At 40.2% G+C, this 26,961-nt stretch overlaps 1 protein-coding gene across 4 annotated transcripts in view; it reads left to right on the forward strand.

Moving 5' to 3' along the window:
• Positions 1-26,961, forward strand: part of STXBP5 (syntaxin binding protein 5) — a 546,297-nt gene that overhangs the window by 191,432 nt on the left and 327,904 nt on the right. For all 4 annotated transcript variants that reach the window (XM_040350878.1, XM_040350875.1, XM_040350876.1 and 1 more), the window contains exon 5: positions 26,580-26,714. In XM_040350878.1, the coding sequence (XP_040206812.1) occupies positions 26,580-26,714 (135 nt within the window). The remainder of the gene's footprint in view (positions 1-26,579; positions 26,715-26,961) is intronic.

Below are 26,961 nucleotides of genomic sequence, written 5' to 3' on the forward strand. Positions count from 1 at the left end.
TCGGCACCATGTCGCCGAGAATCAGCGCGATGCTGTCGTGCTAAAAACACAATATCAAAACACCTACTGTGTGTGTGTATATATATATATATATATATATGTGTATATATATATATATATATATGTGTATATATATATGTGTGTGTGTATATATATATGTATATATATGTGTATATATATATATGTATATATATATATATATATATATATATATATATATATATATATGTATATATATAAATATATATATATATATATGTATATGTATGTATGTGTCTCTGGATCTGTTTAGTATCCATAGCGTGGGGGGGGGGGGGATTTGGCAGTTCACTGGATCCTATCAAGCTCAAGTTTCAGGCCGTGTGGTAAGCTCACTAGTGTTTAGCATGTGAATTATGGTGGTTTCAGGGTCTGTCCCTACAGTTGCATCTGAAAGGCCATGTATTCAGAAGTAATTTCTCAGATTCTGGTCTTCCATATAGTAGTACAACACATGGCAAAAAGTATAGATACACCACTCTTGGAAAATGTTCATTTAATTGTGTGGGGGAAAAAATAATCAGACAAGCCTCAATAATTTTCATTTAGCATTCCAGAGAATTGTAGTTAATTGCAACTGTTTGCAGATCAAGCAGAGGAAAAAATATGGAATTGCTCAATTCTAAAGAAAAGATTATGGACAAAGAACAAATCAAATGGGAAGAATGTTAAAGGGAAGCATATTAGTAGACCAAGGAAGACCTCAACACATGAGGAACAAATGGGCAGAAATTGGAGTCAATGACTGTGACTTAACTGTAAGACATCGTCTAAAGGAAATGGGATTTACATACAGAAAAGCCAAATAAAAACCATCATTAACACCTAAACAGAAAAAAAACAAGGTTACAGTGGGCTAAAGAAAAACAATCCTGGACTGTGGATGACTGGATGAAAGTGATATTCAGTGATGAATTGCGAATCTGCATTGGGCAGGGTGATGATGCTGGAACTTGTGGTGTTCCAATAAAATTTATGAAGACGACTGCAGGAAGAAAACCTGGACATTTCCACAGTCATTAATATGGGGTTGCATGTCAGGTAAAGGTACGGGGGAGAGAAGTCATTACATTTTAAATAACGCACAAGTTTATATTACAATTTTTTCTTATTCCATCAATTGAAAGGACATTTGACCTCATTTTTCAGGCTAATGCATCTTGCCACAAGGCAAAAGCTGTGAAAACTTTCCTTCAAGAAAGACATGCGTCAATGGCATGGCTTGCAAATAGTCCAGGTCTCAATCCAAATAAAATCTATGGTGGGAATGAAAGATAATGGTCCAGGACAAGGTTCCAACTGGCAAAGCTGATCTGGAAACTGCCATAAGAGAAAGTTGGAGCTGGATTGATTAATACTGTTGATGGTTTAATCCATTCCTTAGGGAATTAAAGCTGTTATAAAAGCCAGAGATGGTGTACTTTTAGTGTGTGTGTGTTTTTTTTTTTTTTACGATTTTCTAATATTTTCCTCTGTTGATTGGCATATATGTTCTGCTTGTGATGAACTTTGTTTATGGCTATTACTCTGGGCATCAGGTTTTAAGATTTTTATTTTTTTTTTTAAAAGGTGTCCTCTCCCTGTGTGGTAAGCGATCCCAAATCCTATTTGCCCAAAGAGAATGACACATTTCATAGTTGACTGCTGCCTTGTAATCCAGGGCTATATTGATCTTCCCTTCTTGAAGCTGTGGTGCTTGACATGTGAAGGGTTCCCTGGTCAAGACCACATATGAGTCAGTGAAGAGAGAGCCTTTGCTGATGTTGGGCATCGGGAAGGATGAAATTTGTTTTTTCTGCTTTTCTTGTTTGGGCATCTTGAAGTAAAAATGGTACAGTGTCTAAAAAAATAGTGTGTCGGACAGGCGCTCTGCAAACTGCTTCTTTATTGCACCATGCCAAAGCTAGGCCCCCAGATTGATATTCACATATTTTCTTATGCTATGCTTTATTTAGGTTGTAGCAAGATCTAGGGATATGGTTGTAAAATTTGTTTAGATGATCCCTGTAGCTCCCCAAGTAGGAAATTATAAATTTTCTCACATTTTTCAGTTTACTTGGTCTTTTGCCAATGTTTTTATCTGGTCTATTGTTGGCTCAAGATATTTCTAGTACATCATCAGGTGTTTTTAGATTTGGATAGGGTGGTAAAGAGTTGGAACCATGATCATATTTTTTTTTTTCTGGATCCTCTTTACGCATGCTCTTCTTTCGTGCATACTGGGGACAGGGTCCCAAGTACTTACACAGCTTGGCGGTGCACTATGAACCCTCGCGCCCATTAAGATCCAAGACCCAACATTTAGCCACAGTTATTCCATCTAAACTTTCTTCCATGGGAGGCAAACGACTCCAGAGTAGGGGTGCCATGCTGTGGAATGCCCTCTCCTTGGAACTTAAGATGACACATAACCTGCTCCTCTTCAGAAAAAAACTGAAGACGGAACTGTTCATCCAGGCCTATGGATAAATTTATATTCTTTTCCCTCTCACAGTCCGCCCCCTCATTGAAGGGGCCACTTGCCTCTCTAATAACTATGATGTCTTCTACCCCTCCTCTAGTATCCCCACTGTTCCTTTTTTCTTTTATATTTTTTCTCATACACTTCACGGCTCTTTCCTCTTGCTCCCCTAAGGGCTGGATACCCTTTCCTTTCACCGCCCTCTCTTTTCTCTCTCTTCTTCACCACGGTTTGATTCCAAGATACATCTCACCAGCGGCGCTTAGACGCTCACTTCACAGTGGGCATTTGGCGCCTAACTAAGCTCAAAAATCAATCTCTCTCTCGAATTGTCCATACAGGGGTCCTAATCAACTTTTTGCTATGGGACCCTATGATTGATGGCTATTCTACTCTCATGTCTCAGCTTCTTGTCAAGAAAAACTTTGGTCCTAAAATTGTTTCTACAAAACGAAAAAACTTTGGAATAACCGGTTTTGTTTTTTTCTAAAACTTCTCAACTTTGAAGGCTACAATATATGTAACTTGGATAATCTTAGACCTGATGCTATTAATATTTGGTGCTTGCTTTTAAATTGGACTTACTTGATCTCTAATGCTACAAGACTACATGCCTTTTTTTCCTCACCCAAAAAATTGCCCTTTAATATTCCTGGGAGTGAGGCACCTTCTGTTTTGTGCTAGCTTCTACTATTTGCATGCTGAAAAGTGGCCGCACACCGCTCTAAAAGGCTATGTTCGCTTTTTTTCTCTTTTCCTAAATTTCAGCTTCCCTATATACCATTTAATGTACCTCTGTTGCAGAAAAGAAAAAGCTTTCTCTATATTCTAGGGCAGGTGTCGCCTCCTCTTTCAGTGTTGCCTAAAGAAAATATCTTAATTACTAAAACTATCTGTCCCTTAGGACTTAAAAACTGTTAAGCCGCGTACACACGACTGCTTTTCATGACGTGAAAAATTAAATTTTTTTAATTGGTTGTTAAAAACGGTCGTGTGTAGGCTTCAGAGCATTTTTCACGACGTGAAAAATGGGCATTAAAAATGTAGAACATGCTCTATTTTTTCTCGTCGTTTTTCACATCACCGTTTTTCTTGTCGTGAAAAACGGTCGTGTGTACTCTTTAACGACGGGGAAAAAACGGGATTGCTCGTTCTGGTAAAACTAGCGTCCGTAATGGCGATGGCACATTCGTCTGAAAAGCACAAAGACTGAAAAGCGCGAATCGTCTCTCACCAAACTTTTACTAACATGCAGTAACACGAAATCCGCGAAAGCAGCCCAAAGGGTGGCGCCATCCGAATGGAACTTTCCCTTTACAGTGCCGTTGTACGTCACTGCGCTTTGCTCAAGAATTTTCTTTTTCACGATTGTGTGTATGCAAGGCAGGCTTGACAAGAATCGCGTCAAAACTTTTTTTTTTTCCCATGACATTAAAAAGTCGTGTGTGCGCGGCATAAGACTAAACTAATCGACTAGGTAAGTGAAAGATTAGCACATTTTCTTCTGAAAAAAAAATTAGAAAATACTTCTATTTATCAAAAGTAGAAACCTGTGGAAACCTCATACACCTTTTTGGGTAACTGTAGGCTACAAATTACTGTATTTGAGTTATGCTATGTGGTCAGTATAGATTAGCCATTCTCAGCTGGCCCCTTGCGGTTCCAACATGACTGCATACCAGGGCACAAATCAAGGTCCCTTAAGACCTGAATGAGCGAGTTTGGGGTGAAGGAACTTGACTGGCATGCACAGAGCCCTGATTTCAACCCGACAGAACACCTTCGGGATAAATTAGAGTGGAGACTACGAGTCAGGCCTTCTTATCCAACATCGGTGCCTGACCTTACAAATGCGCTTCTGGAAGAATGGTAAAACATTCCCATAGCCACTCCTAAACCTTGTGGACAGCCTTACCAGAATAGTTGAAGCTGTTCCATATTGAACCCTACAGACTAAGACGGATGCCATTAAAGTTTATGTGCGTGTAAAGGCAGGCATCCCAATAGTTTTGGTAATATAGTGGCTGTGATGTGATGAGCGCAGAAACAAGCCTGCAGAATGTTTTTAGCTAGGCTTGTTGAAGCCAATCAATCAGCTTCATATGAGGATTTCCCTTTTGTGTAGAAAACTGGCACAAGCCAAAAGTGAACAGTGAAGTCAAAATGATCAAAAACAAATTTCTTTTTCACTTCTCATTGAATAGATCAGTAATAAAACCTTTTGCAATTTCACTTATTTCCATGGCAACAAATAATATTCTTTTCTTTTCTTTTTTGCTTTAGAAATTGCTGCATATCAGCAACTGTATTCGGAAGTCAGCTTGATTGGTGTAATTTTGATTTTTCAAAGCCTGGAGAAAATCAGTGTACCATTTCTCCCTGATAGGTTTATTTCAGCGTAATTGATTTAGCCTTTGTCAAAAAAATTGCAGTGATCTGGATAAATTTATTTGCAATATGTCCTTCCCGAACCTTCTCTCTGACTTTCAAGTCTTGGTACATGACAAAAATGAATCTTAATGCTATTATTCTTTTCCCTGTGTCAGTGATCACACTGCATTAGATTACGTTGGAGCAGTGATATCTTTTGACAATCTTTCATGAAGCAAGTATGTGGGAAACGTATCTGTTTAGTCAATGTACCCAGTTTGAAGTTCTTAATTTGTCATGGGTGAACAGTTGCTTTCTCAAGGGCTGAAAAAAGCCAAAGTTTGTGGATATTGCAAAAAATATTTAAGTACATTATAACCATAATTCCTAGCCAAGTTTTTTCAAATAAAAGCACTGACTTTCAAAATGATTCCTATGAAATTGTAATGTTTAATATTTTCCGAGGTAAAATAGCATTTCTAAAAAAAATGTAAATGTAACAATTAAATTGTTGTATTTTCCCCAACTTTGAAATATTATTATCTCTAATCTTCCCGTGTTGTTGGACTTTAGACTTGTGTTTCTTACATTTGAGATTATTCACAGTTCATTTGTTTTACAAAAATTGTATTGAATTTTCAAAGTGCAGTACAATAAATACATTGCATACACAGAACAATATGGTGTGTTACACCAAAGGAAGTGAAACTCAATGCAATTTAAAGCTGGAAGAGAATAAGTTGGGTGGTTAACATTGTCCCGTGGGGGCGATCGTAAGGCACAGCTTGATGCGATTTGTTCAAAATTTAGAAACCCATAAGGAATCAGCTGGCCAAAAAGCAGGACCTGGGACTATGACCATTCTCTAACAGTACACTCCAAATCCCATAAAACTAGCAGCCAGCCATAGAGTGCACTTCTGTTTTTTGGGATTAAAGACAAAAGGTTTCATAAAGATTTTATTACAATTTTCCAAGAAACACAGCTTAAAGGGGTTGTAAAGGAATTTTTTTATTTTCATAATAAGCATCCTTTACCTGCAGACATTCCTCTTTTCAATTCCTCATTGTTCGTTTTTGCTCAGAAGTTGCTCTATTTCTTCTCTGTTCTGTTCACTTACTGCTTGTCTGATTGTTACTCACCACCGTGAAGGGAGGCTTTACTGCGGTGGTCAGTGATGTGCTCGCCCCCTCCTGGGAACTACATCTGTGCAGCAGAAAAACGCTGTCTACGTGTTAGAGACTTCAAGGAGGTGTGAATTACTGGGCGTGCCACAATGCATACTGGGAAATGTAGTAGTTCTTACATGAACGAGCGCCGCAAACCAGGAAGTGAATGAGAGAACAGAAACTAGAACGCCAGAGGTGATATAGATGAAGGAATTTAATAGGTATTTGCTCGTTTTTTTTTAACAGAATCATTACACTATTCTGTCTGTCTACCTTGCAGACTTTTTTGCACATTTTTTTTTTCTTTACAACTCCTTTAATGCAGTAATTTGGGAAACCGGTTCCATTTGTAGTAATCCAAATGGTGGTTTACAGATTGTGAACATTAAAAGTGTCTAACAAGTAATCAAGCTCTGTAAGGAACACACTTAAACCAAAAACAATGTTCAAGGCTCAAGGGTATATTGGCCTCTCCATTAATTATGTGTCTCGGTTCAAATTGTTATGCCAACACTCCAGGAGTCTATCGGAACCAACTTTCCCAATTGTTCCTTCCTGAAATGGCAACCTGGAGAGCAGGACCGGCCATTAGCCAGTCCCAAGCTCCACGTCCCCTGTATTATAGGGCTCCGATAACGAAGAAGAGAAAAGAGCAGAAATAATAGGTGAAGGGGGGGTACAAAAAAGGGGGGACAGACGGAAAGGGGTGGGATTCCACCTGCTACCCTCTCCATCTACTGTTTGCCATCTACAGGGTCCTCCGGATTCCTGGAGTGCAAGCTACTTTTTAACCTCCTTGGCGGTATGATTCTTTCAGAAAAAAAGGTGCTGAAAGCGGTACCATTATTTGCAAGGAAATTTTGGCGTTTTATACTGTAGGTCTGTAATTTTTAGGAATAACTCACTTAAATCTGACCAAACAAGAGACTAGTAGGCATCCCGGGTATGACATTTTTTTAAAAACAAAATTATAAATTATAATATAATAAATAATTATAAATATAACAAGTAATAATATAATTATAATAAAATGTATTCAATAATGTAATCAACTCAAAATCACTGAAATTTGCTCAGTTGCAGAATTGTTGCTGTCATTACTTTTATTTTTTTATGACGAATTTCCCCACAAATCGCTATCGCACAATTCTGCGATTCTAATTTATTATCGCTGTTTTCTATCTGCTCTAAAACCATTTTTGACATAAAGGGACACTTTTGGTTGCTATGGACAATCTACAGTTTGCAGGGAGAAGGAACCGTTTTTATTATATAAAAGTACATGTAGGGCACTGGGCAGACCACTAGGGACAAGGGGTGTGTGTATTTTTTACATACAGTACTGTAATCTATAAGATTACAGTATACTGTATGTAATGTGTTTGTTTACGTTTTTGAATTTGGCGCCGTTCTCCGCTCCCGTGCGTCGTAACGTCGCAGGGAACGGAGATCGGCGGCACAGGAGGACACTGTGAATCGAGCGAGGTCCCGCTCGCTCACACAGCGCAGTGGCGTCGCTGGATCCAGGGACAAGGTAAGTAACTTTGCTGCTGCAGCGAGGCAAGCCCGAGTCTGACTCGGGGTTACCGCTTTTGGTATCAAAATCAGACTCGGGAATACCGCCAGGGGGGTTAAATGCCTTACTCGTGTTTTTTTCTTTAATTTAATACCAGTGTCAGTACAAAATCTCTCCCCACTGCAGTAGACTTGAAAGAGAGGACCCTGATCTGTGTGGAGTAACGGGTCTCTCTGCAGTGTCGGAACAATACGCCAGTTTAGTCAGAGCTTCAGTAAAGGGTCACAAGGAAAATCTGAGTTTTGCCTACATCTTTTGGCTCTACCACAGCTGTGGCTCTGAGGAAGAGGGTACGTCCTCGTAACGCGTAAGCCGTGATTGATGCAGTCTGGTTCCTCCGGTCATCTGGTCCAGGTCGCAGGCATTGAGAGACATCAATTTCCACTGTTGGAAGGTTGATAAGCCAGATTTTAAGCTTGTTTGTGAGTAGTCCTTTTATCTGTACATTTTATGAATAAAACCTTGCCATTGGTAATGCACAATGTTGGCGCACCCTTCTTTTCTTTGTTTTAGCCTCAAGAATACCCATTGTTCTGAGAGCAGCAAGGCTGTAGTCATTCCTTATTTCATTGGAAGGCTCTGGTTGTGCCACTTGGTGACTGGGCTCCCGAGCGCAGGGGAAAGTTTGTGTACATTGAGGCAATCGCCTGATCCTCCATACCCACAACAAATGGGTATTTTTTTCATTCCCAGCAGCCGATTGGAGCCATGGGGAAGCAATCAGAAAAGCTGGCCATATATGGTTCAAAATTTGGTTGCTTCAGCATATGCCCAATTTCAATCCATGTGTGTGCTTGATGGTTGTACACAAGTCGATCTATTGATTAGCTTGTGTACAACCAACCTGTTGTTTTTTTTCCCAATGATCTGTGCCGCAGGTTAATGCTGCCCACTGTCGAAATACAATAACTCAGCTGGAAGGATTCCACCATCCACATCAAATGTGTGTATGGGGAAACACATGTTTTTTTTTCAACCCCCTGGTTGAATGAAAAAAAAAAATTGATTGCTGTGTAGGCTGCCAAAAAGAATATATGAAGCAGGTGACCAGGATTATAAAGCATGTATGTTTTGTTTGACATTAGTTTGCTTTACAATATGGCCTAGTTAAAGCGGAGTTCCGACCACAATTTCACTTTTTAAATGTAAATACCCCTGTAATACACAAGCTTAATGTATTCTAGTAAAGTTAGTCTGTAAACTAAGGTCCGTTTTGTTAGGTTGTTACAGCATTTAGACACTTTATAAAATAGAAATTGACTGGGGCCATCTTAAGTGTGGGCATTATGAAGCCAGACTGTATGACTTCCTGGATTTCAGCCTTGCAGATCTCGCACATGCTCAGTGCTGCACAAGCAGTGTCAGATCAGGGTTCAGCACCTGTGCTGTCCAAGTCACATGATTCTTTGAGACGGGAGTGCACAGACTCCTGGAAAGTTACACCCACTACATTCCCAGGAGTCTGTGCGGTGTAGGTTAGGAAGCATTAAGCACCTAGGTGCAGGAAGTGGGAAGATTAACTATTCTGCCTAACAACAACACTTTGAAGGCATCTAAAAAAAAAAATTTTTTTCGTAAAGGACTAATGACATTTTTTTAAAACTACTGATGTAATGTTATATTTATGGGTGGAACTCCACTTTAAAATCATCTTCAGGATGTCAGCAAGGTCATATTCAGCACTCGTGCTGTTATATAGTAACAAAAAAACCTAGTGAATATTGGATCGGCTAGAAAGGTGTGCTGCTTGTTCTTGATCCAACAACTTATCAGTTTGATTGTTTCCTATGGCAATTGTCTGTATCCTAGTTGGCTCTTGAAAATGCTGCTTTTGTACTTAGACAAAAGGTATCATCTGGATTGATTATTCTAATTACTGATGCAGATTGTTCCAAGTGTCAGATCCCGAGGCCCCTTCTATCACACTGAGAACAGGAATTGTTTTCTGTATACTGTGAAAACAATGCTTGGTGTGCATGCATAAACAATATACAAGTCCTTTTATTTGCTTCAGTTTGTAATTTTGTATCAAGCTAAATACGGATTATAGTGTTACCTTAACCCCAAAACGTTAATGTTTTTTATCGTTAATGCATTGTTTGCATTAGGGTAAAAAAAAAAAAAAATCAGTTTCTCTGTGCTCCCTTCCCGTGTGAAGGGGAAGAAGGGAGAAGAGATCAGCGCTGTTAATGGCTGCATCTATTCTCCCTTCTTTTCCTCTTTATACAGAACTCGAGCCACAGCAGGAACCATTGGCTCTTGCTGCTGTCAATCAGATGCAGTGAAGAGGATAGATACGCTCCCCATAGCCAGTGGCTGGCTTTGGTAGTCCTAAAAAGAAGAGGAGGAGCCAAGATCACCGCCGGGGGGACCCCATAAGTGCAGTATTGGGGCCACCTTATGCAATACCACTGCACAGAGCAGCCAAGTATAACGGGTTTTGTTACTTTAACTGAAAATAATTTTTTATTAAAATGTTACTAAAGTACATTGGTTCATACAAACAAATGCCAAAGTACCTTGTGCGCTTAGAGGTAAAGAAATGTCTCAAATTTTTTATTTGCAAAACCATTTGGCAAGCCCTTACTGGCAGGCTTTAGTTGGCTTCACAAGAACTTTGCTCCCAATAAAAATCTATGGAAATACAGAAGCTGCTTGAAGCAAGTAAGCAGGTTAACTGGTCAGATGCTCTTGGTGAATTCTGAATAGTCTTAGAAGTGTTTCAGATTGATAGTAAAAAACACACCTCATTTGCCCAATGACACAATCTCAAAATCTGTCAAAACAGGCCCTCAGGCTGTTTGCCAAATTGCCATAATATAAAATATATCTAAAATTTCCAAAACGGGGAGAAATCACACATGCGCTCTATGAAAGTGAGAAATCTTTCAGTTTATTCTACAATCGTCAGACTTTTCTACAACTAAAAGATAAGGATAGATCATGTGTCAATTGGCTGCCTAACAGCCAATGTCACTCATGTCTGTTTTGAATTTTATCTCAAAATTTTCCCATGAGAATGTAGCTGAAGCAAAGAACTTTAAGGGAGATCCCTTTTGTGTATAACTTGCTCAACAGTAACCTTGCTATTAGGACAGCAGAAATACAGAAACGTTTTCCAAGGACATGTACACTCACTGGCCACTTTTAGGTAAATTGCTTTTTAACGCATTGCTAATCAGCCAATCACATGGCAGCAATGCATTTAGACATCTAGATGTGGTGCTCTAATGCTGCTCCACTGGTACCAGGTCTGGATTTCACAGGTATTTCAATTGGAGGTTCTTTGAGACATTATCTGATACCCTTCAGACTTGTTGAATATCAGGATTGATCTTGCTGATATTCTCATCTTCCATTGAGTGGTTTAAATGGGCTTCCAAAAGCAATATCCCTATCTTAGCAAATCCTGTTATGAAATCCAATGGGCTTGTTGTCTTTTCATTAGAACACCCCAGTGCCTCCTTGCATCTCTAGGAAATTCAAATTGGACGGACCATTTACAAATGGGCACCCCATGGTAGAGACCATCTATCGCTCAGTGGCTGGGGGAGTGGGTACTCTCGTGGGGTCCTCCCTGTCATTCCTCCTGGGACTTACAGCAGCAAAGGATAAGCATTCCCTTTTAAACATTGATGATGTGGTTTCTTATGTAATCCCTCTCACCTTTAAATAACTATCTTTTGACATTTAATTGCCCCTGAAGAAGAAATGGTTAACATTTGTGTAAATTCTAAATGCATTGGACCATTACTGTCTGCATCAAACCAATGTGTTGACTGATCAGATCATTATCTGTTATGTTAACTGCAGCTCATCTTTTTATTGTATTTTGTATTGGAATATATTTTTAACTCCGTTTAGTAAAATGTACTCTTGTATACATTAATGTGATTGATGCCCTTAAGTCCCATTCAAAGGGTTTTTTCTGTTTTTGTGCACTAAATTAGGGATGTGGGCCTCTTACTCTTCACCTTGACAGACCTTCCAAACAGTAACTCAATTAAACCCTCTTTATACAAAATACCATCTCTGAATGCACAATGCATCAAGCCTTGAAGCAGTTGGGCTACAGCAGCAGAAGACTACACCAGGTGCCACTCCTGTCAGCTAAACCGGAAACTGAGGCTTCATTTCGCACAGGCTCCCCATAATTGGACAATAGAAGATTGGAAAAACATTGCTTGGTCTGATTCTCAATTTTCGCTGTGACATTCAGATAGGGTCATAATTTGATGAAAAACATTTAAAAGGCATGGATTCATCCTGCCTTGTATCAAAGGTTCAGACTGGTGGTGTTTGGTGTGGGGCATATTTTCTTTACTTTGGGCCCCTTAGTACCAATTGAGCATTGTTTAAATGCCATGGCCTACCTGAGTTATGTTTCTGACCATGTCCATCCCTCTATAACTACAATGTAGCCAAATTCTGATGGCTACTTCCAGCAGGATAATGCACCATGTCACAAAACAACTGGTCTCAAACTGGTTTCTTGAACATGACCATGAATTCACTGTACTCCAGTCACCCGATCTCCAACCAATAGAGAGCACCTTTGGCATGTGGTGGAATGGGAGATTCTCATCATAGATGTGCAGCCAACAAATCTGCAGCAGCATGATGCTACCATGTCCATATTGACCAAAATCTCTGAGGAATGCGTCCAACACCTTGTTGCATCAATGCCATGAAATTTAAAGGAGTTGTATAGGAATTTATTTTTTATTTTTTGCTGAAATGACTGTTTACAGGGTATAGAGACATAATAGTTAACTGATTCCTTTTAAAAATGATTAACAATAGATAAAAATCAATCATATAATGTACCTACAGTTTCAGTTTTGTTTTTGCATGCTGTTTCCTGCTCTGTGATGTACAGAGACACAGAGCCAATACAGGGCAGTGATGGTTTGTAAAACGAAATTGGTTCTGTGGGGTTTTAGACACACAGTAATCACACCTCCTTGATTAGTGACCACAGAGAGAAAGCTCCCATGACTTTTTTTCATCAGGAAACGGACAACCAGGAAGTGTTCAGAACAGAGAAGGCTTAGAGCAAAAACGAACAATGAGGACATGAAACCAGGACTGCAGTAAGGTAAAGGAAGCTATTTAGCTAAAAAAATGTTTTCCTTTAGTGACCCTTTAAGGCAGTTCTAAAGGCAAAAGGGGGTTCAACCCAGTACAAGCAAGGTGTACCGAATAAAGTGGCCAGTGAGGGTATATCAAAATATCACCCCCCCCCCTTTTTAGAATAATCACATTTTGTTGCTTTGCAGCTTGAAATGAAGACTTTTTTTTTTTTTTTAGCCAGCTGTATTTACGCACTGCAACTTATAACATCCAAGTGAAAGATCTAATACTAACATGTCAGGAAAAAATAAATACAATTCAAAAACTGAGCTGGGAAAAAAGATCCCCCTTGTCAGTGATTTGTTCAACCATCTTTTGCTAGAATTACAGCCTTTAGTCTGTTGGGATAAGTCTCTAACTTTGCACATCTAGACTGCAATATTTGCCCACTCCTTTTCGATGGCTAGCGCGCGTGTGTATATGTATGTTTGTTTATATATATATATATATATATATATATATATATATATATATATATATATATATATATATATATATATATATATATATATATATATATATATATATATATATAATGTATGTATATATACACACACACACTGTATGTGCTAGGGGGATTGGATAATGCTTTATTTTTCATGAAAAAGTCAAGCTTTGCAAACCACTTCAATTATCTAGATCTTCGGATCTGTTGATTGATTTTGTCATGTATTCAGTCAGGATTTGACAGCTGTTTGTCAAATCAACTTAACCCAACTAGAAGAGTAGAATTACATATAGGCTTATATGTGATATACATGTACATTAGGAAGCTCAATAATAATCATGTTCATGTGTTTAACTCAAGTCGTTATGGCCTCCTTTTTAAAATCTACAAGATCTCTATATCCAGCATTTATTGAAAATCTGTTTTAAGTACTATGGTTTTGTTACAAGCTGTGTGTGTGTGTGTGTGTGTGTGTGTGTCTGTTTGCCTTGACATCAACCTTTTGTGAAAGCAGAGTTAAAACAATGCATTTGTACTCATAAATCATTCCTTTAAGGCTTCTGTGTCCTTGTACAAAGAGAATGTTTTAAAAGCAAAGAAGCCAAGGCTTGATATTAGTGTTCCTAAGTGTATCACCATGATCTGTGAAATACACGTTTTGCATATTGTCTGGACTAATGGTTTCATCAACAATCCTGTAAGTGCGTCTTGTTAATTTTCTGAAAACCTTCTGACTCGCGCCAGAGAATAAAAAAAAAGTGTGTGTAGATTCATATGAAGATTTATTTTATAAACCAGATCAGGGTCATAGTCTTCTCCAACTAAACCTTTCTAAAAAGATGTTATGTCCTTTAAAGGCAGCACGCACTCTCTCGTCCAACCAGGTTATCCTAAAGGTCTCTGGACTGGCCAAAACAATGTATGAGAGCCACAGGTTTTTACTAGGTTCAGTGAATTTGACAGCAGGTCACGGGCTATAGCCATCACCTTTCAGGGGCTCCCAGCTCCCCTTGATCAGGGCTGAGGCATAAGTTAAGGCAACTTAAAACCATATACTGTAAATGGTTACATCTAAATTACCTATTGGGGTATATTGGGACTATATAACAAATCTTTAATATGTACAACTGTTTTTGGATAAACCATGTAAAATCAGAAACCTAGTTAAAAAAGCCTAATGGAATGAAATGAGAATTCTGTCGTAAGACCACTGTATATAATTTATATTGCTCTTATTACTATACATAATGAGAAATGAGTCTATGGGAGCAAGCACCAGGAGAAAAGGGTATCTGCTTACCTACCCCCCCCAAAAAAAAAAAATACATGCAAATGTTTCAGTGTGGGGTGTATTTGAATTATGCCTAGTGTTTATGCTGAGTGGAGGTATTCTTTAAGTTGTTTGAAACAAATTGAACCATCAAGCCCTCACGTGGAACATATGAATGTATCACAATGGTATAATATGACTAGTACTCAGTTAGAAAAAGTATAAAAATCACCAATTCCTATGGGCTGGGTACTTCAATTCTGTATTGCAGGCTGATTTTGACTCGTCCAGTGTGGACTTTGGGTCCTGGGCTTAGATCTTTGACTGAACAATTTTGGAAATTTAAGTTGTAGGGGGAAATAAATTCCCATGCTGCTGCCACCTAAACTCCAAATGGCTTCATAATGAGAAGGTGCAGGAAGCTACTGAAGGATTCTGAGATGAATGACTCCCCCTGTTGGTGTGGGATTCTTTTAAAGCATATGTCCGAGAGCAATAACTGACATAAAATCGGCAAGAGTCCAGCCTAATACACAGCTGACCTTACTGGAGTGGGTGGGGTCTGAGGCAGCCTCTGATTTTGTATCCTTGCCCTCCAGGGAAAACTATTCCAATTTGGCACATGCTCATAGAGAACTAGCAGTTAATCTGACGTACCTCACACATGCTGATGCTGCTATTTAAGCTGGGAAGCTCTTTAAGTCCCGTAACGAGAACGGCAACCTGCTAGCCAACCTGTTCGCTGACCGCTGGCAGTTGTGTCTGAACTTTCGGATGCTGGGGAAACTATTGCAGATTTTTCTCAAATTCGATGAGTTTGTGTTTTTTCCAATCCATATACCACTAGGGCCCTTTCCAGATATGTGAACCTTGTTTTACACACTGCGGAGTCTGTCATCCTTGTTGATCGAGGAGGTGGCGTCTTTGGATAAAAAAAAAATCCATTTCTGAAATAGAAGGGCTATAACACATTCCATGAGATCCATCATGAAGGCCTGGCAAATGCAACACCCGCTATCTGTTCTCTCAATCTCTCGCCTCATACACCGCTGTAGTTTAACCCCTCTCTCAAACCATTTTCTCTTTTCCCAAACCCTAATGTATGGGCTTCTAAAGAGATCAAATACCTCAGCCATTTTTTGTATAGGTGTCCTTCAAACCTTTGATTGCTTTAAACTGACACACTCTTTCCCTAACCTGTTCCTGTACCTCCAATTGTGCCATAAATTTCAGTGGCAATTTGCCTTACACCATCAGGGATTGAGTTCCTATTGCAAGAGGAAACTCTACTGAAGCCTCTCTAAAATTTAAGGCCCTCCAACCCACTATACATGATGGTCTTGACAGACTTTTATCCTGTTGGCATGCGGAGGTCCTGGAACTGGATACAGAGGATTGGGAGGATATCTGGGAATATGCCATGCATTACCTGGTCTCCGCCTGGAACAGGTTGATTCAATTTTAAATTCTTAATAGTCTACTTCGTGCCCCAAAGGTTACAGAAGATCTTTCCCCTACACCCATCTAAATGCTGCTCTATGGAAGACCATGACTCATTCTTGCATGTGTTTTGGGATTGTGCGAGTGTTAGGCATTGTTGCACTGAAATTTCTCAGTGTTCAGTTACAATCATTTTGGTACCCTTATCTATTGATGTCTGTATACTGGGTCTAGTCCACTGACTACCTCCAGGGCCATGATAATTTTGATGGGGCAGTGAAAGCCGCAACTCTTCACTTTCCGATTCCCTCACCGAGGATGGCGGCAGGTGCAGCCGAGGGTCGAGTGATTGCTGGGCCTTCGGCTGCCGACATCGCGGGTGCGCTGGACAGGTAAGTGTCCCATATTTTAAAAGTCGGCAGCTGCAGTATTTGTAGCTGCTGGATTAAAAAAAAAAAAAAATTGGCGGAACATCCGCTTTAAAGGGAGTGCTCCTAATCTTAGCTTGTTACCTGTATAAGAGACACCTGTCCACATAACACTCTGATTCCAATCCCTTCACCATGGCCAAGACCAGAGTCTAAAGATAGCAAGCGGACTCAGGGAATCCCAAGGACCCAAGAGAACCACAGAACAGAGTGGGCAGGGAGGACTATTTTGGTACAGGATGAGTGGGGTAACTCAGAAACGAGCAGTTATATCAAAAATATATATCAATTTATTAATATAGTAACAAACAGAAAAAAAAAAAAAAACATAAGACAATTAAAACAGTACACATATCGTGACAACCGATCAAGTCACCGAAGGTGCAGTCCCCAAACAGGGAATCCAGGTGAGTGTTGGAGTCACGGTACAGGGTCTCTCTACTAGTTATGCGATAAATTGATTCGTCAGGAGAAAATCTGCAAGTTGATAATCAAACATCAAACATAAATACATTGAAACTATATACAATCCGTGGCGTGTGGAACAACCAACAACGGAAACAAGTATTTACAATACATGTTGGGGATTAGGAGTCGTGACGCCTACCTAGGAGCAGGTGTCCCGTCAGCTCAAGTGCCCAAAACAACCACGGAGATATTGTCTCCCACGGCGGCCAAGGGGGAACCTATTGAGATAATATAAAATATATATATATATATATATATATATATATATATATATATATATATATATATATATATATATATATATATATATATATATATATTATGTGTATGTGTGTACATTATGTATGAACATGGGTAAATGTGAGGAAGGTCTTGGGGGGTGCAAGTGACCAAGTGAGGGATAAGTGGAATAGTAATAAATGGAGTGACTGGTGACCAACAGGGATGTGGAGCGTGAAATTGAAGACTTTGGATGATGGTACTGTTTTAAATTCATGACTATTAGTTTATTTTAGAGGTTTAAAATTGTAAATTGTAAACCTACACAAGGCTGGAATGGGCTACAAGACCATCGCCAAGCAGCTTGGTGAGAGGGTGACAACAGTTGGTTTGATTATTGGCGAATGGAAGGAACACAAAATGGCACTCAATCTCCCTCAGTCTGGGGCTCCATCCAAGATCTCGCCTCGTGGAGTTTCAATGATCATGAGATTTGTGAGGAATCAGCCCAGAACTACACAGAAAATCTTGTCGATCTCAAGGCAGCTGGGACCATAGTCACCAAGAAAACAATTGGTAACACACTACGCCATGAAGGACTGAAATCCTGCAGCGCCTGCAAGGCCCCCCTGCTCAAGAAAGCACATGGACAGGCCTGTCTAAAGTTTGCTAATGAACATCTTAATGATTCAGAGGAGAACTGGGTTACAGTTGTGGTCAGATGAGACCAAAATCAAGCTCGTTGGCATCAACTCATCTTGCCTTCTTTGGAAGAGGAATGCTGCCTATGACCCCAAGAACACCATTCCTACCTTCAAACATGGAGGTGGAAACATTGGCCCGGATTCACAAAGCACTTGCGCCGACGTATCTCAGGATATGCTGCGTAAGTGCAAATATGCGCCGTCGTATCTGTGTGCCGTGCCCACAAAACTAAGATACGCCTGAAAATAGGCTTCATCCGACCAACATAACTTGCCTACGCCGGCGTAGAGTGGGCGCATATTTACGCTGGACGTATTTGGCGCTCCCATTGATTTTCTATAAACATATGCAAATGAGGGAGATACGCCGATTCACAAACGTCCGTCGGTCCGTCCGACGCAGTGCGCGTAAAGTCATACGTCCGGCGTAAAGTTATGCCCCATAAAGGAGGTGTAACTCGGCAGCATCCATGCAAAGTGCTGCACCAGGGAACACAAGCCGATGTATTTTACGACGTTTACGTAGGACGTGAATATGACTAGGCGTAGGTTACGTTCACGCCGTAGGCAGTGTTCCGACGTATCTTAGGCAGTTGTTCCGATGCGATTGTGAGCATGCCCACTGAGATGCGTCCACGGGATGGCACATGCGCAGTTGGTGATACATATCTGTCTGGCGCTTGGCCCATCATTTGCATGGGGTTACGCCTCAGCATGGCTCACGCCCACTTCCACTTACGCCGACTTAAGCCTTGGAAACCCAGCGCAGATTTGGAAGCACTGGCTTTGTGAATTCAGTGCTTGCCTCTCTGCGCTGCGTCGGCATAGCGTAAAGGAGATACACTACGGCAGCATAAATATGCGCCAGTGTCTGTGAATCCGGGCCATTATGCTTTGGGGGTGGCTTTTCTACTAAGGGGACAGGACAACTTTGCCACATCAAAGGGACGATGGACGGGGCCATGTACAGTCAAATCTTGGATTAGAACCTCTTTCCCAGGGCATTGAAAATGGGTCGTGGATGGGTATTTCAGCATCACAATGACCCAAAACACAAGGCCAAGGCAACAAAGTGGCTCAAGAAGAAACACGTTAAGGTCCTGGAGCGGCTTAGCCAGTCTCCAGACCTTAATCCCATAAAAAATATGTGGAGGAAGCAGAAGGTTAGAGTTGCCAAACGTTGGCCTTGAAACCTTTAATGATCTGGAAAGGATGTGCAAAGAGGAGTGGCACAAAATCCCTCCGGAGATCTGACCTCTGTGATTGCCAACAAGGGTTTTGCCACAAAGTATGAAGTCATGTTTTGCGAATAGTTATTTCACTCCCTAAAATGCAAATCAATTTAAACTTTTTTGAAATGCGTTTTTCAAAATTGTTTTGTTCTTGTCTCTCACTGTTAAAATAAAACTACCTTTTAAAATTATAGACTGATCATTTCTTTGTCAGTGGGCAAACATACAAAATTGTTAAGGGATCAAATACTTTTCCCCCCTCAGTGTAAGGTTACCTTTTGGCTTTGGTTACCAACTATTTTAAAGGGGTTGTAAACCTACGTGTTTTTTCACCTTAATGCATCCATAATTTATCACCACCTGTATACGCTATATCACAGAAACTATAGCCATTTATATATATATATATATATATATATATATATTTTTTGCTGGAGTGCAGAAGTTGGAATAAAATGAGTGATGGCTTTATTTCTGGTTTGCTTTTCTTTCTGTGTATTCTCTAGTCTTCTTTAACCACTTAAGCCCCGGACCATATTGCTGCCTAAAGACCCAAGGGGTTTTTACAGTTCGGGACTGCGTCGCTTTAACAGACAATTGCGCGGTCGTGCGACGTGGCTCCCAAACAAAATTGGCGTCCTTTTTTTCCCCACAAATAGAGCTTTCTTTTGGTGGTATTTGATCACCTCTGCGGTTTTTATTTTTTGCGCTATAAACAAAAATAGAGCGACAATTTTGAAAAAAATGCAATATTTTTTACTTTTTGCTGTAATAAATATCCCCCAAAAACATATATAAAATTTTTTTTTTTCCTCAGTTTAGGCCGATACGTATTCTTTTACCTATTTTTGGTAAAAAAAATCGCAATAATCGTTTATCGGTTGGTTTGCGCAAAATTTATAGCGTTTACAAAATAGGGGATAGTTTTTTTTGCATTTTTATTTTTTTTACTACTAATGGCGGCGATCAGCGATTTTTTTTCGTGACTGCGACATTATGGCGGACACTTCGGACAATTTTGACACATTTTTGGGACAATTGTCATTTTCACAGCAAAAAATGCATTTAAATTGCATTGTTTATTGTGAAAATGACAGTTGCAGTTTGGGAGTTAACCACAGGGGGCGCTGTAACATTAGGGTTTACTTTGTGTGTGTTTACTAGTGTAGGGGGGTGTGGCTGTAGGAATGACGTCATCGATCGTGTCTTCCCTATAAAGGGAATGACGCGATCGATGCGCCGACACAGTGAAGCACGGGGAAGCCGTGTTTACACACGGCTCTCCCCGTTCTTCAGCTCCGGGGAGCGATCGCGACGGAGCGGCTATAAACAAATAGCCGCGCCGTTGTCCCAGATCGCTCCCCGAGCGGACCCGACCTCCGCATGTACCGGGGGGGGGGTCCCGATCGGACCCCCCACCCACGTCTAGCAGAGGACGTACAGGTACGTACATGTGCCTGTCCGTGCCATTCTGCTGACGTATATGTACATGAGGAGGTCGGGAAGTGGTTAAGTAGAGTTTAATATGGTCTTGAGCATAGTTCTAAACACTCAAATTCCACAAATCTAAATCACTTTGCATCAAAAACTGGTAGTATAATAACTATCTTCTAACAGATCAGGTAACTTTCAGTCCTGGCAATTTTGATGCATGGCTTGATGACAGCTTTATCAGTAATTTCTTTGGACAGTATTGCCAAATTGGTTGACACTGAAGTTTAATTTCTCAAAGTGTGCAAATACAGAAAAGGATTTTTGATGTGGCAGCCAAGTCGGCACGGAATAAGGGTAATAAGGCACCCATTGATTTGCTAAACATATGCTTTGGCGTGCTGACGTAATCGCGTAGCGGTCCAGAGAGTACGGTGTTCTCTAGCTGGCTGGCTTTTTTACATAATGCTTTCCTTTTATGCTTCCTATGCAAGTGCAACTTTTATACCAAATAAATTGAATGTTTATCTTGTTTACACTATGGTGAGCTTCTTTCATTTCTCGGTATACCCGTCTGGTTCATGCCTATAAACTTTGGAACATTGAGTTGCCTTGGTTCCTGGTGTATGTCCTTTCCCATCACCCAAATAATCCTCCTGTGAGCCGGCATCCCAATATACACAGGATAAAGGCCCTGGCTGGGTTGATAGCCGCAAGCACGAGTAGCTTGTTGCCTAACAGGGGACAACATGGAGATCTGCTGTTCCTAGTGATCTGGAACAGTGATCTCCTGTGTTGTCCCAGTCAGCCCAGACCCCACACAGAACGCACCCAGGGAACACAGTTAACCCCTTGATTGTCCCCAAGTGTTAACCCCTTTCGCGCCAGTGTAATTCATACATTGATCAGTAGGAGTGCAACGGATCATCATTGATCCGTGATCCGAACGGGTCAACGTCCGCAGATCGGATTGAGCCCATAGGAAAGGCCACGGCTTTGGCCTAGCTCCAGGGTGGCGGCCATCTTGGTACACCCGGCGGCCTAGGTGAGCTCCCCAGAGCGGCGCGCTGACGGGGGAGATGTGGTGGACATTACAGTTGGAGAGATGTGGTGGACATTACAGTTGGGGAGATGTGGTGGACATTACAGTGGGGACTATATTTGGTGGTGATCCGAAAAATTATCCGATCCGAACCGTGCGTTTTTTGATCTGTTGCACCCCTATTGATCAGGGCATTTTTTTAGTACTTGTCCCCAAAAAGTGTCACTTGGGGTCAGATTTGTCTGCTGCAATGTCAGTCTGGCAAAAAATCGCATGATCACCACCATTACCAGTAAAAACATTTAAAAAAGGCCATAAATCTATCCCCTATTTTGTAGACACTATAACTTTTGTGCAAACCAATCAATAATCGCTTATTGCGTGTGTGTTTTTTTTTTTTTTTTTTTTTTACCCAAAATATGTAGAAAAATACATATTGACCTAAACTGATGCATACTTTTTTATATATATATATATATATATATATATATATATATATATATATATATATGTTATAGCAGAAAGTAAAAAACATTACTGTTTTTTCACTCCATAAGATGCACCCCCCCCCAAAAAAAATGTGTGTGTGTGTGTGGGGGGGATGTCTGTGTGTCCTATGGAGCAAATACTTACCAATACCGGACCGGCCTTGGACAATACCGTGCAGCGACCATCTTTTTCGGGCACGCCTGGGCCCCAGCAGCTTGCATGGGCCCCAGCAGCTTGCATGATGAAGTCATCCGGCATGGGTAGAAAAAGTCAGCCCAGGAAGCTTTGCAGCAGGTGAAGCAGGCCCAGTACTGGGAGGCGTTCGGCACGCCCACACAACATTACTTGTTGCTTTGTGCACGCCGTGCTCACCTGCTGCTGCAAACCTAATAGTATACCCGCATAGGTCACCGCCTCCCACAAGTCCCTTCCAGTCCCCAGCCTTGCCAAACAGTGCCCGCCCGGAACGAGCGGAAGAGGAGAGGAGTCAGAGGACACACCAGCAAGACACAAAAGGTGCCAGCCTGGCCACCCACTGCAGGGGCCAGGTGCCAGCCCGGCCACCCACTGCAGAATATTTTTCTCGATTCCTCTTCTTAAACCTAGGTGGTATTTATTTTATTTTCAAAATTCACAGCAGTTACTATATATATATATATACAGATATAAAGAGGTCACTTGGCTGTAGTGGCTACATTGGTTTTTCATGATTTTTTTTTTTTATCCTTGTTCATCTGGGGAACCTGACGGAATCACTCTTATGTCCTAGTGTTATGCTCACACACCATAGTGTCTTTGGAGGAGTACCATTGTGATCATTTGATTTGTACTACATACACCTCTTCCTCTCCATCTATAATACAAAATAGTAAGGTATATTAAGATGTTTGCTGGGAACGCCACAAACCTGGTTTGAGATATCAGTTCAGTACATAGGATTTCTGTCAGGATCAAATCGAAGTTGTCCATACATATGAAAGTTCTTGGTCAGAAAAGAATAATGCAGGCACACCCCACATCTCTGGTCCCAGGAATCTGAAATGTACTGAATTTTGTTGGGTTTAGTACTATTTTTAATTTTGTTTACATGTCTTGTACCAGGGACTGCCTGTAAATGGATATTAAAAAGGGAAAGCAGCAGACTGGTGAGCTCATCTCTCTGTAAATAGCATCTGATAGCAGCATGACCCTTAGAAGATGTCCAGCACAAGGGACTGGCTCTTTCTGTCTCTCTTTTTCCAGTCTGAGCTCTGCTATACTTGGGCCGAAATAGGCTGATTCTAAGTCTAATTCTGGTGCTTAAACACAGAGCTGTGTTTCTTTTTTTTCTTTTTTTTTTCCTGTGCTCGAAAATCGGTTTCAATGATCAAACTTGTGCTGACACTCACCCCCTACTTGCACAGCCATTCACTAGGGAGATCAGTGTACTGCTTCTTCTCCCCCAGCTCTGAGCTGCTTATGAAGCTGAGAACAGTATTTTAGGTGTGTGTGTGTGTTTGTGTATACTGTGTGTGTGTGTGTGTGTGTGTGTGTGTATGTATGTATGTACATGTATGTGTGTGTGTGTATGTATGTATGTATGTGTGTATATATATATATATATATATATATATATATATATATATATATATATATATATATATATATATATATATATATATATATATATAATGTATGTATATATTAGAGCTGCACAATTAATCGTTGAAAACATTGTGTTCTCGATTCAACCCCCTCACGATCTCTATGCAGAATTTCCCAATTCATTCAACAAGTAACAAGTGTAGAAAGTTCTCTGCTCACTCAGCTGTCAAAAGAAAAAAAATGGGCAGTCTGTCAAGTTTATTACAACATTGTCCCTGCTGGTGGATAACTATAAACATTGTAACTTTTTGTTCTTAGATCAAAGGAATGCACTTCGGCCTGTAAATGAGGGAAGTTTAACCACTTTAAGGCTAAGGGCCCTTTCACATGCCTGCCAGTTTTTTAGGCGGACCTGAACAGGCGCTCCGTGCTCCTCTATGGAGCCACAGATGTCAGTGGTGACAAGCCCGCTGACATCCGACCCGCTCTGATTGGCCAAAGTGTGACGGAGGAAAACTTTACTTTTCCTTCCGTCTGGCGGGTCGGATCGGGTGACAACGGACTCTACGGTCCGTCATCATTCGATCCCCCATAGGGGAAAGCGGTGCTCTGACGGGTTGGTCATCTGCCAGCTTATATATATATATATATATATATATATATATATATATATATATATATATATATATATATATATATATATATATATATATATATATATACACACAAATGTTCAAGATCAGCAGCTGCACGCATCACCCCGGTACAACCCCTTGAAGTAATATCAGTACGTTTTCTGTGACCGATGCATCAAAAAAAGTGAATATTGTCCGCCGATAATCGGTCAAACCCTAGCTAAATTAGCAATGCGTTTAGGGACCAGAATTGCCAAAAATATTTGTTACTCTTTGGACATCTGAACAGTTCTAATTATCTTGTGTTATACTCTTGGTGCATTGTTTTGCCAGGTTTATTTCATTATATACTGTAACCTCATGTGATTGGATACAAATATGCTACTTGTCTACTTGTTTTACAGTGTTACTACTTTTTTTTGGAAAATCATGCAAGCTGCTGCTATATAACTTTTTTTTTTCCATTTTTTGTGTTCTATTTTAAAGTATGACCAAAGATAAAACGTATATAAAAAGTTAAGACAGTTGGGATGGATTCTAATCCCCCATAATGTTTTTATTACAGTCTGTGTCCTCATTAAAGAGGTTTTCCCTTTTTGTCACGTTTACAATTATTCGTGAAAGTAAAAAAGATCCTAGCTTTTGGGTTGTCTCCAAGAGATTGGAAGTCTTCTTCCAGTGGGGATTGCCCACCACTTCCTGTTTTAGTCGTTGGACAGGATGGCCAATATCCCTGATGATGCACAATTGGCAAAACAAGACAGGGGTTAAAACCCTCCGTTAAAAGGTAAGGTGTTGGGGCGCTTACTATTGGCGAATAATAAATAATAAAATATAGTGCATTAAATACAGTGATAATAAATAATAAGCAGCAAAAACAATGCTGTACAATACAAATCAATACTATAAAAATTCCGTGCAATTGGTGCAAATAATTCCAATCCACAATAAATAAATAACGTGAACAAATATAATAAAATATATATTTTATGAGTATAGATAACTCATTAAAAATATGTGAAAATAGTAACAGTCTTCATGCAATGTGAAAAAAAAAAAGTCTCTGTGCAAATAGCAATACAGCAATAACATGCAGACCAGAAGAAATGTCCAAAATTATTTTTTATGCGTTATCTATACTCATATAATATATATTTTATTATATTATATGGATATTGTGGATTGGAATTATTTGCACCAATTGCACGGAATTTTTATATTATTGATTTGTATTGTACAGCATTGTTTTTGCTGCTTATTATTCATTATCACTGGATTTCATGCACTATATTTTATTATCTATTATTCGCCAATAGTAAGCGCCCCAACACCTTACCTTTTTAATATTTCATAAGTGTGTGAACACTATTTTAGTTGTGGCTGCTGCTTTAGATTATTTTTAGTTTTTTTTAATTTTACTTAGTAGTGTGGTTTGCGCATGAAGTTACCCCCGTTTTCATAACCCTCCGTTACTCTACTCAAAATTGAAAATAATTTTGCTTTTAGTTTTACTTTTAAGAGTGGAAAAAGAGTAGGGACATGGTGGGAAAAGGGATTAGAGCCACTACCAGGTTTTAATTGCGGTCTGTGTCTCTGCTGGGAGGATTCATTATCTCTATACTGGTATCGTCTGTTCAGAAAATGATGGGAATGCCAAAATATTAATGGTCCATATTGGAACAGATGGGGAGATGCAGTCTTCCAATGGGGACACTGGTCTAAGAAGGGATTTCTTCACCTGTTTTCTGGATCAGGAAGGAAGGGGAAATCTTTCCAACGGTACACTGAAGGAAAAAAGATGCAACTCTCAGCTTTAACTAGTTTACATTTTTTTCCCTCTTAGTTTTGGATATAGTAGAAATACTTTAAAGGGGTTTGTCAATCCCCCCCCCCCCCCCCCTTGCCTGAGCCCTGGAATGTCCCACGGTGAGCATGTGACATCTCTCTGCCTGGGGTTCTTGGCCCTTGATTGGTAGATTGATACCAGTGGCTCCTACTGCTGTCAATAAAATCCAATGATGTGTCGGGGCCGAGTCCTGCATTCAGCGGCTATGGAAGCCAAATGCTGGACATCCCCCCCCCCTCCCCCCGGGAGAGCGCTTCTCCTAGGGGGTTATCTGATGTGGGGAGGAGCCGCAAGAGCCGCCGAGGGACCCCAGAAGACGGTGTTCAAGGCCACTCTGTGCAAAACGAACTGCACAGTGGAGGTAAGTATGACATGTTTGTGTTTGTTTTTTATTATTTGAACCTTTACTTTAATTCTAAAAATATTACCTCCTTTCCTTTGAGAGGAACATTTTTGTGTTTTATGTAAAAGTAGTACAAGTATAGTGAATTACCTTATCCAGTTATTTGCAACATTTGTATTTCTTATTGTCCATAACAGATGCCCTAGTGGTGACTCTTTTAAACCATTTCTTTTTTTTCTTTTTTCCCCATAGGATAACATTTTGTCACCTGCCTTTCCAAAGCAAATGGCTCTATGTGGGCACAGAAAGAGGAAACATTCACATTGTCAACGTGGAGTCGTTCACGCTCTCAGGCTACGTCATCATGTGGAATAAAGCCATTGAACTGTGAGTGTTACGTAGCCAGTGACATTAATGAGGACATTTGTGCCAGTGCTGCATGAAGGTGCCCTGAGCAGCCTTCTAGAAAGAAGGGCACAAAGCCAAGTTAAAGATGCATAAATTCTTTCTAATTGGTTGCAGAGAATCTGATGCCTCACTAGATTATCAGTTTATAGACGTCAGTTCTTGCTCGGAGAGCTAATTACTTTTTGGAGGCCTGAATGCTGGCTGCCGAGAAATCCAAGCAGATAAA

This window comes from Rana temporaria, chromosome 4 (assembly GCF_905171775.1).
Source record: "Rana temporaria chromosome 4, aRanTem1.1, whole genome shotgun sequence".
NCBI classification, from domain to species: Eukaryota; Metazoa; Chordata; class Amphibia; order Anura; family Ranidae; genus Rana; species Rana temporaria.